The sequence below is a fragment of the Varroa destructor genome, unplaced genomic scaffold (assembly GCF_002443255.2).
Source record: "Varroa destructor unplaced genomic scaffold, Vdes_3.0 BEIS01000006.1, whole genome shotgun sequence".
NCBI classification, from domain to species: Eukaryota; Metazoa; Arthropoda; class Arachnida; order Mesostigmata; family Varroidae; genus Varroa; species Varroa destructor.
This window is the reverse complement of record NW_019211459.1, coordinates 11,862,708-11,878,505: the sequence shown is the minus strand read 5'-3', so window position 1 is coordinate 11,878,505 and position 15,798 is coordinate 11,862,708. Positions and strand designations below refer to the sequence as shown.

The 15,798-nt window shown below is 43.3% G+C and overlaps 1 protein-coding gene across 4 annotated transcripts; it reads left to right on the top strand.

Annotated features, from left to right (window-relative positions):
- The first annotated feature begins 1,251 nt into the window (after positions 1 to 1,251).
- LOC111252916 (neuronal synaptobrevin-like) lies at positions 1,252 to 14,495 on the top strand. Of its 4 annotated transcripts, XM_086993861.1 has the most exons (4): positions 1,872 to 2,109; positions 2,331 to 3,975; positions 7,617 to 7,939; positions 8,426 to 14,495. In XM_086993861.1, coding segments are annotated over exons 2-4 (339 nt in total). In that variant the 5' UTR covers positions 1,872 to 2,109; positions 2,331 to 3,973; the 3' UTR covers positions 8,440 to 14,495. The 4 variants fall into 4 exon arrangements, with proteins under 4 accessions (XP_022667306.1, XP_022667305.1, XP_086849987.1 ...); XM_022811571.2 differs by lacking the exons at positions 1,872 to 2,109; positions 2,331 to 3,975 and adding an exon at positions 1,252 to 1,371; XM_022811570.2 differs by lacking the exon at positions 2,331 to 3,975 and having other exon boundaries at positions 1,861 to 2,062.
- Positions 14,496 to 15,798: the final 1,303 nt, after the last annotated feature.

The window sequence follows — 15,798 nt, the reverse complement described above, 5'->3', positions numbered from 1 at the left end:
CTGACGCGTGCGGGCGCTCAACTAAATAGTTTTGCCCGAACGGATCTGGATGAACAGATGGATAGTGCGAAGGCCTTCGGCAACTCGTCCTGTCGCTCGTTCGCTAAACGCTCCAGCATGACCGAGCACTGGCCGCCGCCGAAGCAGCAACGGCCGAGCTATCAGCGCTATTCTATCTGGTGTAATATTAGCGTTATAGGCGCTTTTCTATCGTCGATGTAACGCCACTGTCTCAGCGCATCCGCCAAGATGTGATAGCCTTTCGCGCAGCCGCTGCTGTCTGTTCGCGCATACGCGCGTAGGAGCCTATGAACGTGGTGGTGCGTCCCTTGTTGCTTGTCGATAGGCGTTATCAACTTGTGCAGCGCGCGAAAATGGCGAGGCAATGACATTTACACGGGTGTTGCAATAGCGATACGACAAGATGCCAAGGTTAATGACTCTCGACGCAACTCTTTACTCGGTAACGAATAGAGCCGCTGTTGGCAATCGTAGCCAAGTGGATCTGTGCTCTTTGATCTCCTGGAACCGATGAATTTGCCGGTGAAAACAATTAATTAGGATATTGATACAAGCATAAATATATCTTATAATGTGTAGGAGCTAATAATGGTTGTTGAAGCTCTATTATAGTTTGCTGTTCTCGACTTTTTCCAATCATCATCGTCGAAAATATTACGAGAATCAGTTACTGCGAAACTTATGACCAAACGCTCGTGTTCGCTGGATACTGCGATTTGTTTGTGATGAGCCTTGTGGGACGCATGGCGGCAAACTTCAGCCCATGCTTCCGTTGGGATTCAACCTCCTCACATAACAACGCCGCAGAACTTGAAATAATATGCCGGTCTTTCCAAATTCCCACCAGTATCTTTATCATTATTATTATCATAAATGTTGGCTTTTTCGAACGTCACGAAGCCTAAATTTGCTTTGCTCGTATTCCTGCATTGTTTTTCAACTTACGATGATTGATTTGGCGCCATTGCGCGACCCAACGCCACAGCACTGTTACGGTCCTAACAGATGCACATAGCAAACAGCGACAGCCCACGATTTGCAACCTGAGGCTGCTGCCGGCGTATATCGCCTCTTTCCGTCTAATGCTGAACCTAGACGCCCAATCCAAGCGGGACCCTGCCTTTGTATTCATAGCAGCCCCTTGTTTTTCCAAGCCTTTGGCGCTGCAACAGTCATCGTAGGCGTCTTTGTTAATAAAAATCGCATGTCCTACAACCTGTAAAACCCGCATAATCACAACCTTTGGATCTGCACGATATATATTTGTGGGTCAGTTCGTGTGTGATATCGGCGTATATCTGGGCATAAGAGCGTCTCGAGCTATGTAAGCTGAACTATGTCCTTACAGCGGTATGTACGTGTAGTTGGTCTCGTGTTCTCACTGCGTATCGCTGTTCGTAGATCGCTGGTGGGTGTGTATGTGTATGTATGTATATGGGTGGTTGTGTACGTGTGTCTGTGTGTATATGTATTCTTAGAAGTATGTGAGATTGTCCCTAGGGTCTCTAACCTCTGGTGCTTAGCTGCGTGCAGCTAGCTGGTCGCTAGAAGTGTGAGCGGTAATCTATGAACTGTGCGCTAGCGGTAAGAAAGTTTGGTTTGCATTCCATGGCTGTTGTATAGGTGCTTGTTACCATCACGGCAGCCGGCATTGCTATACTACCACATCGAGGATCATCGAGCGTGCGTGCACGAAGGCTCCATTTGCCACTAATACCAACCAGTGCTGCGGCACTATAGCTAATAGAATAGGATAGCATAGATAGGCAATGGGTCCTAGCAGTCGCGTGAACGGCGGGCCATTGTATGCGTGTCGGTTTTGTGTAGTTGCTCGTGTGTGGGGTCGCTGGCTGTTCGTCCGTACATCCCGCTGGCTGAGTCTAGTAATGGCTGTGTAACTGAGAGTTGAGTGTGTGTGTCTGCGTGTATGCGCGTGCGGGGTTGTGTACTGTTGTGGGTGCAGGCGCAAATGTGTTTTCGTATCCCTAATACTTTATAGGAGTTCCCAGACGAAAAAAACCATGTCTGAATTAGATGATGCGTGTGAGTATGGACAGAATAGCTTCACGTATATCCACGCTTATAGTCGTAAGTCTTTCTGCCACTTATCCACGATATATATACATACGTGCCTTAGAGACGGAGTTCGTGTACAGCTATCGTGTCCTGCATGTGTGTGCGCCTTCTGTGTTGTTTGGCATGCTTTGTATCTCTAGACTAGCGCTCCACGACATCCAACTGTGCGGACACACAGGTCCCGATTGACTTCTATCCTCCATTGCCGTGTGTCCTTGTTGTGTGCGTGTCAGGGTATCGGAGTTGTGCAGTCGTCGTCCACCATCCGTCTGTGTGGCCATCCGACGGGAGCGAGAGAACTGTTAGCGCAGGACCCCGCAGGCCGAAACCGCTGGGAGGCAACAGCGGCGGCAAGACTGCTAGCATCACTACCAACGTTGGCACGACTACGACTAAGGTTAAAGCAACGGCACCGCAGAAACTCTAGTAGGAACATTGGTCGCAGCAGCAGTCATACAGACAGCCCAGTAAGCAGCAGGGAGCCGAGCGGGTAGCAGACTTAGCGGCAGCAGCAGCAGCACCACCACCACTCACAACGACGGTAGCAGCAGCATCAGCGGCTGAAGTAGCAGTCTAAGACAGACAGAGCAACGGCACGGCAGCCATACCAACGTCGATCGGTGCTGGTGCTGGCGAGCCAGTGATAACGAGCGTATATCAGTGACAAGCGCTCAATGTGTGCGTGGGTGTGTGACTCCAAGCAAGAACAAAGTCTCGCAGTCAAAAAGACGAACAACAACAGTGTAAAACAGCAAAACAACAGCAGCAGTAGCAGTCGCTACCGCAGCAATCTCCTCCAGGAAAGGTGGGCAGGCCTGCATAGGCCATCGAGCCGCGCTACGATCAGCCGCCCCGACCACACAGCACCTGCCACGACGAAAGCGCAAGTGACCACGACCCAACAGCAGCAGCAGCAACAGTAGAAACAACTAGCGACCAGCCAATTAACAAACGAAGAGCGCTCCGCCACTAGGAAGCTACCGATTATTACAATTAGCCAATCAAGCAGACAGCCAATCAATCAAACTGACTGACTGTCTGAAGCAAGCATCCATTTCTTTTTCGCCTCCTAATACCTTCTTCCCTTCGCCTAGCTGTATATTATTGCCTGAACTCGCAGCAGCTGCAGGGGCAGCGATTGCCGCCGTAGTTCTGTCGTGAAAGCCGCAACACAGCAGACGCAGTAGTAGCAACAACCCCAACGGTCTTCGTCCAAGTGAAAGTGGAAACAAGAGCAGATATCCGCAGTGAGTCTCCTTTCCTCGACCTCCTCGGCAACAGTAGCAGCGGCGGCGGCAGAAAACAGGCAACGGCACACAAAGCTGTAGGTTCGGATAGAAGCAGCAGCAGCGAGAACAAGCAAGCTGAAGGCTTTGTTTGAGCTCGAAATAGATCGCCATTGAACAGTCGCTTAGCGCCGATACACAGCATAGCGCAGTACGTTGAGGCTGGGTTGAGTCGACTTCGACATTAGCGAATAACACAGCAGAAGGGAGTTCGCAGAAAATCGTAGAGGCGAAATCACCAGCTGCAGTCGTATTCGTAGTCGTTCAGTAGTCGCAACGATAGACGAAGCCGAGAAATTCAGGAACGGTAAGGAGACTGATAGACCGAGTCGAAATCATTACAGCAGCAGCAGCAGCAGCAACCGTATCAGCATCTACAGCAGACTAAGCGAATCGCGATTCAGAACAAGCAACACTCGGCAACGCCGTTGCTATCTAACGCAATAACGAGTGAAACACTAGCCTCCGCTGTTACCGAAAGCTACGATTGTCAGACTGCCTCAACAGCATTAGCTCAGAAGCAGCAGCAGCAGCAGCAGCAAACAACTAGTTCAAGAGAAGTTCTCCACCTCTAATCAAATCGCCGCATCATGTGCGTTTAACTGTTTAGCATTATTATCATGATAAGGACAGGCCATCGCTGACCCCCCTAACCCAACCGGTGCTAGCCATTATTTCCGTCTTCCAATGTAACTGTTATTGTGTGTCATCGTCTATACGTTTGTAAGCTTTTGTTGACGTGGTCCATCCGACCGAGGCAGAAAGCCAACTGAAGAGAATAATGATTCATTTACCGTTTTGGATCTAGTTACGCTTTATACTTAATCTCTGCCTAAAAATCGTCCGTCGCCGTGTAACCCTGCGCATGCTCATGAACGAATCTTAAACAGGCTTCTGCTAGTATTAATTATTAGCAAGCAGCTGGAAGCTGAATAATTACAAATCACACTCATAGATCTAACCTAATGTAGGAATAACTACCAGTCGATCGAACGCATGCTGCCACAGAACATAAGTGCGCGAGGGGGACCACAAAGACTTTGCGCTATGCCGACAACGGCAACGATCAAGTGCCAATAGATAAAATCTATATGTATAACCATCTTTCTGCATCGAATTTCGCGCTCTCTCTCTCTATCTCTATCTATCTGTATCTCCCGAGCTCTCTCTCCTTTCTCCCTCTCTCTCCTTCGTGCTGTGCTAGTTGTGATTTCGGTGATAGTGTGTCCCTCAGGATTAAAATGGTGGTTTATCATGACGTTACCGTGTCTTTCCCGGATCTTAATAATCTATGCTCTCTTAAGAGACCCCCCCCCCTCAAAGCCAGGCAGTAAAATCGACAACAGCCTGGCGCTAACATTCAAACCCCTCAAACAATGACGTTGCACTTATACCGCAAACTTTTTCATATTAAGCATTGCGCATAGGTCTACGGGGTTGTTCTGCCTCTTGAATTAACGGTAATCGACCAAGCAATGATTTGCCCACGTCTAGTTGAGGTCCCCAATGTCTAGGATACAGGGAACGTGTCCGCCGTTTCACTCATTGTTGCCCCTTAGAGTACGATAAGGATAGCAATACGTTCGACGTGCTCCACTACGACAGAGATGTCCATCGCCAAAGAAGCGTTTTGCCCAAAACTGAGTCAAAGTAATTGAATTCGATGGTAGCCTTCCAAAGCTATAACGATAAGCTTTATATGAAACCTTGTCTGATGTCTGAACGTCGGCGCTGAGCTAGTCCACAACTAGGACTGATTTCTACAAATTTTACAGTTGAAAAAGCGGGCGTAATGTTTGATTTCAATATTGTAACGAGTGGCTCACTCATCCTGTTGCTAACAAGTCATACCACATGTACATAACATTCACTCACAGATCAAGTCGGTCATAGACGTATTCACGCCGTTCTCACACATGATTATACGTAAAAATCGGCTAATTTTGTTGCTTTATGGAAAATTTCTCGTTTTAATCCTTCTGTATTTTATGGAGTCGATTGTTGTTTTGATTTTTATTGAGTGATTTCATGTTTTTTCAGCAATTAACGATTATATATATTGCTTTATTAAATTCGTTGTAGCTTGCTTTGTTGAGTTCGTTGTCCTGGTTGACATATTTCGTTTTCGTATTCTAGTCGTTCTTACATACAGCACCATATTCGGCACCATGGTAGAAAAAAGTGGGGAAAAAACAATTATTATTTTAAAAAATCTTTGCATTCGTTTTATGAAGTTTGAAAAATAAAACAGCTCGTGCATAGGGATGTTGCACAAATTGTCAACCATTTTTAAGAAATTTATTTCCAAGAACTTATTTCTCAGCCGGTTTTCGGATATTTTTCGTAAACATATCGTTTTCATCAGTGTTTTCTTATCACATTACAAAAACCATGAGAACCATCACATATGCACTTACGTACATACATACAAATAAACTTACAGAAGAGGTATAAAGTGTACCTTGTATTCCGTCTTCTATTCCCATACAACGTCAGAGGTGTTGAGGGGTGCAGTACGCGCCTAGAACTGAGTTTAGCAATCGAACCTGCTTTTCTACACATTGAGATCAAAAATACTTCCTGATTTTTTCTTAACAGCATGCTCACTCCGGAAAGGACTATGGCCAGGTCACAAACTATCTCGCCTCTGACTCGTCACGTTTCGTAATTTCTCCTATATACGGGCTTCCATGGCGGCAATCGAAGACTACGTGCCGTTCTTTCAGTTGATTTTCGTCCAGGTGCCTTGGAAATGGCCGACTTAATTGCACGCTTTATGTACTGAAGGGCACCTGTGGAACCCTGGATACGACGACATATGAATATATGACCATTCTATAATCGAACCAAATTAAACCACAATTCTATTGAATTTGGTTCTTCTTTTCTTTTTAAGTACACATAGACCCTCCAATTTTCTTTGTTTTAAGTCTAGTTAAGCGTCCACAAAGGGCTAGTTACGCCTTAAGCAGTCTGGTAGCTACCGAAAAGACCTTTGATCTCCTCCACTTTATTCTGACGTCCGAACGATGACAGGGGATGCACTCACCAGATTGTTCACAACGCTGTTTGGATGGCCTGTCATACCTATGCCTATGTTCATCCATAAATATAACCTAATGATAAGGCGCGCGTTTCTGAACATCGTGGAACCAAGCTATAGGTGAACGGGCCCAAGCACTGAACTCGATTCATCACTAGTATAACTGCCACAGGAAACAATTGCTCGACCGCCAGCAACTGCTCCGCAGTTGGTGGACCGCTAGTGATTTATTAGCTTAAATCCTTAACAGCTATTTCGCCTATTGCTATCTGGCGAGAGCGACGTTCGACCTTCGAGGCTTTGAAGGGGGCTGGGGTGGAATCAAGTATGTGGGCACTGACCGAGGGGCATATAAGAGCGGGGATCAGTTTTACTGATGGCGGTCACCTACTCCGTTATTGCAGAGTACAATGACTTGCTCAGTGACGCCTGTACATTGTTCATGTGTGTTACACGGTACAACGATTCCGTATAATATGACTCATATACATAGGTCGCATAGATCAGAATTGGAATATGAAGCTAAATTGGGTAAGATATAGTACGAGAATGCGCCCAGTCGACAAAACAGGTTAGACTTACAGGGTTACTGGCCAAGATGACGGAGTTTTGAACTTAGATAGAGGTCTGCCGGTTTCAACGGTGCCCGCTACAACTAAAACAACGCACATTTGTATGAGTGTATGCTCTCCTTAAATGGTTTTATGATGACTATTACATGATGGACATGAAGTATGCCTCAGAGAAAAGGTAGATTTAGAGGGAGTAACCAAAAAAGCTTGTTCTTACGGGTCTGAGTCAGAAACACATAACTTGATTGCAGGATAAAACCTATGGGCTACGATCCCAATCGTCAACCTTTTTGTTTTGTATGCGTCTTTCAATGAGATTTGCAGTTGTCCCTGTTGTTATTGGACACGTCAACATGTTTTTTTCGTCAATCACATCTTAGTTAAGCCATACAATGAAAACAGCTCCCATTGCTATAGCCATTGATAATTTATTATTATACAAGTTCATTATTAGCTCGGAAATCAGCGCAGCACTTTAGACCTTTCTAATATTTGCTCATACGCGGTCTTCCATCGGACCCGCAGGAATTCGTTCGTACATCATCGAAACATGTTTGCATACATGATCGTTATACAATATTGTCTTATGTTTGCGTTTTTTTCCTATTTACGTTACAGGTCCGCACCTGCAGAAGGGGCAGCCGATGAGGCGCCAGCGGCGCCCGCGGTCAACCCGCAGCACCAGGCGGCATCGAAGCGGATCCAACAAACCCAAGCGCAAGTCGATGAGGTGGTCGATATAATGCGGACCAACGTAGAGAAGGTCCTCGAGCGCGACCAGAAGCTCTCTGAGCTAGACGATCGGGCCGACGCTCTGCAACAGGGTGCTTCGCAGTTCGAGCAACAAGCAGGCAAACTTAAACGGAAATTCTGGTGGAAAAACTGCAAGATGATCGCAATTATGGTTGCGATTGGAGCTGTCCTTGTTCTGATTATTGCCAGTGAGTTAACATTACTTTTCTATAAATCGCGTTAATCATTACCGCTTAAGAATAGCTCGATTAAGAAGAGCAACTATTGTTACTAGAGCAAGCAAGCTCCGAACTTCGTGTAAAAAACAGCTGAAACTAAATTTTTTTTTAAATAGTTAAAAAATAAGCTGAAGTATTTTTCTGATCGAAAAACTTAAGTGTTGAGTTACTATTGCATTCGTTGAACAGATCACGATCATGAAGCAGGATCAATGTAAAAAATGTGTACAGATAACATATACTACTTACCGTGTAAAAGGAACCTATGCAAAAGGAACTGTTAAGCTAAAGGATAAACGACCCAGATCTTCCAGAAGTTGGAAGCTGATATATAAATCCCCTTGTCATGAACCTAAGCTTCAAAAACGATTTTGAGTGGAAAAATAGCTGCCGTTTCCTACAACAGAATTAAGTTGCTAACGTTTTTTGACCCTTCTGTGCTTCTTTCTTTTGCAGTGCAACTGATGTAAGTCCAAAACCCACCCGGATTTTGGGCTGAAAGGCCGCGACCCACCCAGCCAGATTTTCATTCGCGACAGATCATGTGGTACTAGAATGTGATATGGTTTTGTCATGTCGTTGTCATCACTGGAAGTAAAGGGCACCAACGGGAATACGAGAAACAGCTCAGACAGAACATAGATCAACTCGTAAGCATGATAAATAATCCACTAAAAAAAGAATGCAAAACACATATGAAGAAAGAAACCAAGTTCACTAAATATATGATTGCAAAAGAATTCTTCTGTCTTAAAGACCGGAACAGCTATACAGAACAACATTTACGAAAAATGATAATGAGAACCTGTTAGCTTGAACATTTGCCTACCATCTGCGAAGCAAGCACATCAGGCCTATGTACCTCAAGTCGCATAGGGTATCGCTTCCCGGTGTCGAACTTGCTTCAACCGATTCTCCAACGACAGCTCCAAGCGTGATTCGAGCTTCGGTAGGCTAAAACGCCCATGCAGGCATCGTAGAACATCGCTTCGCCACCCCAAGCAGACCAGAACAACAGGGCAAATTTAACCACCACATATTAATGCCGCAGAATGTAATATAGCCGCTATAAGATACATTTATATTAACTGCAAGCCCGAAGCCGCTGCTTCCGTGGCCGCTTTCCTAGCAGCGGTTCTGCTGCCAGTAAATCTACAGAAGAAAATCTGTTATTTTATGTTATAAGAAGAAAACCAAACGTAAAGCTGATTTTCGCGTCTATCTATTTACATCTCTCGATTTACTCTAACTGCGGCTATTCTAGCGATGGCCAGTTGTTAACATTAATATGCCACGCTGTACATGGCGATTTTCCGATCACTGAAGTAAAAGTTTACTGCCCGTAGAAACAGTAAAGGCAAGAAGAACGCCGATCAGGGTGACAAGGAGAATTACGAGAGGAACAAGATAGAAGAAATGAAACATGGTGCGTTGTTGTAAATTCTAATAAGGGGACTGCTGCTGATAAGGAAATATAGCTAGCATCAGGATAACAGAAAAAAGAGTCCTCCAATTAATGTAGCAGCAGCATTATCAGCTAACATTCGAAGCAGTCGAAAAAAAAACAGAAAAGATAAAAAAGAAAAAAACATCAGAAAATATGAGAAAAACAGAAAACAAAGTGACGAGCAAAAGCAATAGAGCTTTGACAGCGTGGAAATCACTATCAAGGTAAGTAGCATATGGAAGCATTCTGCAATTTTCGCTCACTAACTACACACACATACATAAGCGATACAATAAAAAAAAAACAGGTAACAGCGAAACCTCCGCACCTGACTTATTCTCGAGCTAGTTCCCCTAACTCGCATCTGGTAAAGGGCACGTTGTAATCTGCACAGGAAATAATGTACTGACTGGCAGCCTTTACCATCCACGTCATAACGCCGTGACGTGCCTAACACAAGGCACGCACAGTTGTGTGACTAATAACTTTTTCCGTTCTTGTCAATCATCCTGTCAGAAATTCTGCCGCATCGATAAAAGGCAAGCGGCAAATTCTGTTGTGCGATATGTATATAGAAAACGTTAACAATATGGCAAGTATTTTCTTTGATGAGGTTTTTGATGCGTACAAGCTGCGCTCTTATGGTCGTTCCTTTTACCTACCGGTCTCATGTGAGCAGGAAGTTATCGGGGTGAAAAAGCAACACTAATACAATCATTTTCATTTGCTCTCTCACTGTCTCCCCTAATTTTCAGCAGCAATGGGACAGCCAGGCCTTTTCGGTAGATGAAGCGACTGCCGTCTGTTCAATGTATCGATACCTACAATATAGGGCGAGGTGCGTAATCGACTCTGCTGAAGCGGGTAGACTAAGCGAGTTCGAGAAATTGATTGACAGAACTAAAACTAAAAAAAATTATAGCTACAATACAAGCCAAGCCGCTCGTTACACACTCAAAATAGCGCCGCTTGGAGATAACAACTTCTGAACAGAGATCATCTACCACGTTTCAGTGAGGGTGATGCAATGGTCACATTTGTTACGTTATAGATCTGAGGCTTACGTGACCGGGTGTGAAATGCATAAGTTGATAAGCAGTTAGAGCAAGACTAATCGAAAAAGACCAATAGATAGACGCAATCAAATATAACACAATTAGTGACGAGCACTATTAAGATGATGATCCAAATGACAATAATAGCCCCCCTGAACCAAGCGGTCTGTTGCTGCGACAGCGGCACAACGATATAAAATGGTTGCCGAATGTCATAATAAATTTTGAACGGAATTAGAGTTGGTAGCTTTTCGAAAACTGTCGGCTTAGCGGCTTGTATAATCTTATTTGTATAGCCACAATAGCAGAAGAAGTCCAGGTTAAGAAAGCCCACCGAAAACAAAAACAGCATCTCTAACTTGGAGTTCTGCCATGAGCTAAATCACATACAAATTACGGCTCCACACAACAGCCGTGATACCACAGGGAACCACGCTTAGACCCGTGTTCACCTCAAAACAGCTAACTGACCGAGCTGTTTACTTAAAAAAATTTGCGCCGATAGCGTGTGCCGAGAGCTGTGCAAGAAAGGGGTATAGCCTATACAATGAGGCCAAGCCTCCAGGAACACCTAGGAAAACTAAGCGCATAGGCGGCACAGGATGACGCAATATTGCTGATGAACTTCTGCTATTGATTGATTGATTGTCGCAAGACTGTGGTGTACAGCTGATTTTCGTCGACCTGTACCGTTTCTCGTAAATGGACACTGGGTCCGTATAAAAGGAATTACCCCGGGAACTAGCCACGCCTTATCGATAGTTAGCATCTATATAGACCTACCTATACAATTCATTTGACGACGAGTACGATTATGAAGATTATGACGACAGAAAAATAATGCCTAGTCTAGAGCGCTGTGTCGGTCGAAAGTAACCGAGCGCCATGAGCTCTTGCAGCTTGACATATGTAATGACGGTAATAATGGTAAGTGATAAGACAATATTAGTCATAATGGCATATTTCTGCACACTCTTCCAAGGCGCAGCTCCTTTCTGCTGATCATTGACATTCAAACCTCGATCGAATACGATAAATGGCAAATAATCCTACACGATAAGCATAAGGCAACATTTTCTTGCAACGGGGCCAAGCCGGCTAGAAGAGAATCACGACAGTAACAACAGAAAATACGGACGTTAAGCGACTGCAGTAACATTGAAATGTAATACTGCCACAGACTTGTTGGAAAGCGTAATGCACGGAACGAAATCCAAGATGTAAATTGAAAATTGCCGAACTATCAACTACTCGATTCGCCTCGTGATTAATGGGTCCTTTCAACTCTAATACCAATTATCATGTCTGAATTACGTTATTTCGATTTAACGGAAAGTGGAGGCAGTTAGAGTGTGGTACTGACTGTTTTCATTCCCGTGCTCGGCGACTGATTCCGCTCGACCGTGGCAACGAACAACTACAAAAAGGCTTGTAGCAAACAAAAAAACGATAGTACTAATTATAAGGCCAACATTATGTACGTATTAAAGTCAAGAAAAAGCATAGCTGTTGCAAAAACAAGACCTTGCGAATCCATCTAATGTGCGTCTTATCTCCACGCGAACTTCTATGCCAGAACGTTGTGTAACGTTTTCTAGTAAATTCTGTGACCATTGCTTCGAACGAATCGTCGTTATAGCGGCTTTGTGAACGTAAGTATATTACAGATTTGCTGCACGCGATGCCTATCGAATTTTTTCATCTTACATGTGATTCTTCGCTATATCGACCAGTAACTCTTCAATATGCAGTCGGTTACGAAAAAACGAAACTATATCTAGCTATGTAAAACTTACCTGATAAGGTCTATTGTCAATTCGATTTGTTTCTGGAAACCATCAGCTCGCACGTAACATAGAGAACGCAGAAATTCGGTAACTGAAAACACGAGCAGTCGGTTTCAGTAACGTTCGTCTCCCATCAAGTACGATTCAGACGAAACAATCAACCTAACCCGATAGAATGTACCTTAAGGCGGGTAGAAAACGATATCAATAAGACGTGTATTTACGTACGACAACAGCTAATGTTGCTACTAAAAACAGAGCTACACATATTTGTAGGGTAATATATTCATGAAGAAGTTTTCGGCAGCGACGCCAAACATGTTCAGCGGGTAGACGATTACCAAAGCGAAAAGAAATAGTGCGACTGAGCATACAATTCATATAGAGCATAGAGAAAACATAAATAAAGACTAAATCATACACACACACACACAGTCACGCTAACAACAGTTGTACGAATAACAGCACTACTGACTAATGAACAGGATGATAATGATGAAGTACTGCATACTAAAGTAGTTGGTGACTTTGATAATTATAATCACGATAATATGATGATCATGATCGACCTGAGCAGACGCAAATGAGCGCAGAGAGCGAGCGTGCGAGCAAGAGAGAGAGAGAGAGAGAGAAAGCGAGAGAAATAGAGAGAGAGAGAGAGAGAAAGTGGAGTACTTGGGGAGTAGGAAGCGAGGAAGAGACAAAAAATGGGCCTAATGAAAACATCGTAATAACACAACAGAATACGAGTAATAGAAAAAGCAAACAAGAAGGAAGACGAGGTATAATATCTAGGGTAAAGAGGTAAACCATAGATTAAAACAAGAACTAAGAGGAAATGAGTACGCCGAAAACAACTGAGCCACGGACGACAATGGCAGGGCGTGCGTTGGCTGGTAAACGAATTGGAATAACGGGTGCGTGTCGGCGGCCGCCACTCAATATCACACGAGCATGAATAAAGGAGAACAAAAATAAGAGTTTCACACCAATAAAAAAGCGGCAAATTGAATAAATATGTAAAACAAACAAAGCTAACATTGAGGAACAAAACGCAAATGGTAACAGAAAAACAAATAGCAACAGCAACAACGACAACAACAACAACAGCAGCAGCAGCAGTAGCAAAAACAACGACAAAAACCATACGATGCCACGATAACAAATTTAGCATAAAGACAAAAAGGGTTTGTTAAACGGCTGTCAAATAGCAAAAGATGACATGGGAATGAGAAAAAAACAGGTGTGCGCATTGTTAAGGAGGGGGGGGGGGGGGGGGGCAGAAGCACAAGAAGGCAAGAATGAAGGAGAAAATACGCAGCCGACAACAGGGAAGCAACAGCATAAAACGATAGACACGAAGAACGCGACGAAAAAACGGAGTAAAAAGGCAATAGCGCAAAGCAAAAACGAAAGAAATTAACGCAAAACGAGAAAAATCAAGGTATGGGCAACCTATCAGCAGCAGCAATAGCAACAACAACAACAACAACAGCAGCAGCAGCAGAAACAAGGATGTCAGCCTCAAAAGATCACGCAAAACGTACACTAACAATCCCTATGGTGATAACAGCATCACCAACAAGAAGCGTTTTATATATATATATATATATATGAAAAAGCCGAATGCATGGAAAGCGATTGCAGGTGGGGCCAGGCGGAAAGAGTAAAAGGCAGGCAGACGCCATAAAAAAATATATGGAAAGCAACCATATATATACATATATATATATATATATATATATATATGGTTGTACAAACGTATGTAAAGATCTATAAGAAAGGAATAATATGACAAACACAAACGACACAACTTTTTGACTAGCGCAAGCGACGACATAAAGAGCATTGAAAATTAGCGATTGAAATGATCACAAGCGAAAGAAAAGGTATACGATACCTATCAAGTGAGGCTGTATTAGAAACTACAAAACAGTAAAGGTTTAGAATATCAAGAATTAGAAGAAAGCTAGGCTTTTTTCTCGTTGTCGCTTTGATCTGAGCAGCTGCTGCTGATGTCGAGTAACAAACTGAACAAAGATAAAGAAAAGCACCGAAGGGACATCAACATGATCATCGTTGTTCCTCCCGTACGCCTACCCGACCCCCCGCAACAAACATATACTATAATTATTACTCATTTATTAAACGACAGCAGCATGTTTGACTCGTTTGATTCATCATTTGAACAATTTATGACATCAGCGAATAAAGACGTACTTGCAATCGAACGATGAGATGGAGCGTATTGTCGATTTTCAGCGTTGCGTAAAGCGTGCGAAAATAAGGTTAGGGTAAAAAAATCATAAAAAACCGCATTCTGCATATGCGTGGGTTCTAGGAAAAGATAGTCATTAACATCCGCTTTTTCTAAGTTACGATCAACGAAACTGTTTTTTTTGCTTTGAAGAGGTCCAGGCAGCGGGACACCAATCTCGGCAGGTATCTATAGTTATATATGGAAGTGGTAGCGTAAATGAGTTGCTTGGTTTCTTTAAATATACTAATGGTCCTAAAAGAATGAAAATATTTGAGTCAATCTCGTTTGTATCAATGCACGAGCTGCAGTATGTTTATGTTTTCGGAGTTCCAGCCAGAGTTGGTCGACTGGAACGTCATTCATAAGCTGCACAGCGTTTTCAAGAAGCGACCTCTTGCGGATCAAACATGAAGACAACGATCATTGACTTATACGAGAAAAAAAAGCGTCAGGCGTGGAGCTCTGGCGCTTAGAACGATGTTAAAATTTCTATAAAAACACAATGACATGCGGATCTTATAAGGTGGGTTAGAGACGTTTATAGTACGTTTGACGAAAAGCACGTTATTGGGACAGCGTAAGAAATTGCAAAATACCTATAGGAAGGTATTACTTTTATATATAAATATTCCTGTTTTTTCACATCATTCCAATATTTTATTTTTTCGCTCAAATTCAGACTTTGAACAGTTTGTTTCACATGCATGCCTTAACTCTATTTAGGGTAATAAGGAGCTGACGTAGTTGAAATAGAAATTTGCTTCTGATCTTCGTCAAAGAGTATGAGTATGCACTGGAGTTAGCTCTTCAAGCTTTCACCTACCGAATACTAAATATTATGGACGCGCCCAGTTGTTACCAAATACATAGTCACCTATCTATGTTTCGTATTGTGTTTAACTATAACATTACGATAGACAATCGCTGAATTTACTTCAAGCCATCAATTCTAGTATAAATGGCACAAGAGTTTCCGAACGAATTCTGCTTATGCCCTATTCATGGTATAGAAAATAGGAGACCTTCTACTGAAATATTGTTGTCCTGATATAAGCAGTTGCCGAACGCGATATTGTTATAGTTTCTACAAAACGCTAATTGTCGAACAACATGTTATTTTCGGTTTACCCTACGGATTCGCAGGTTCAATATATAAAAGTTTACTTGCTATAGGCACGCATCGTGCTGGAACTGTTTCTTTCACTGTTGTACTCTTTCATACCGCCAAATTCACGCAAATCGCAATCTTGAAATTTGAATGAATTTAAATCACAGCAAGG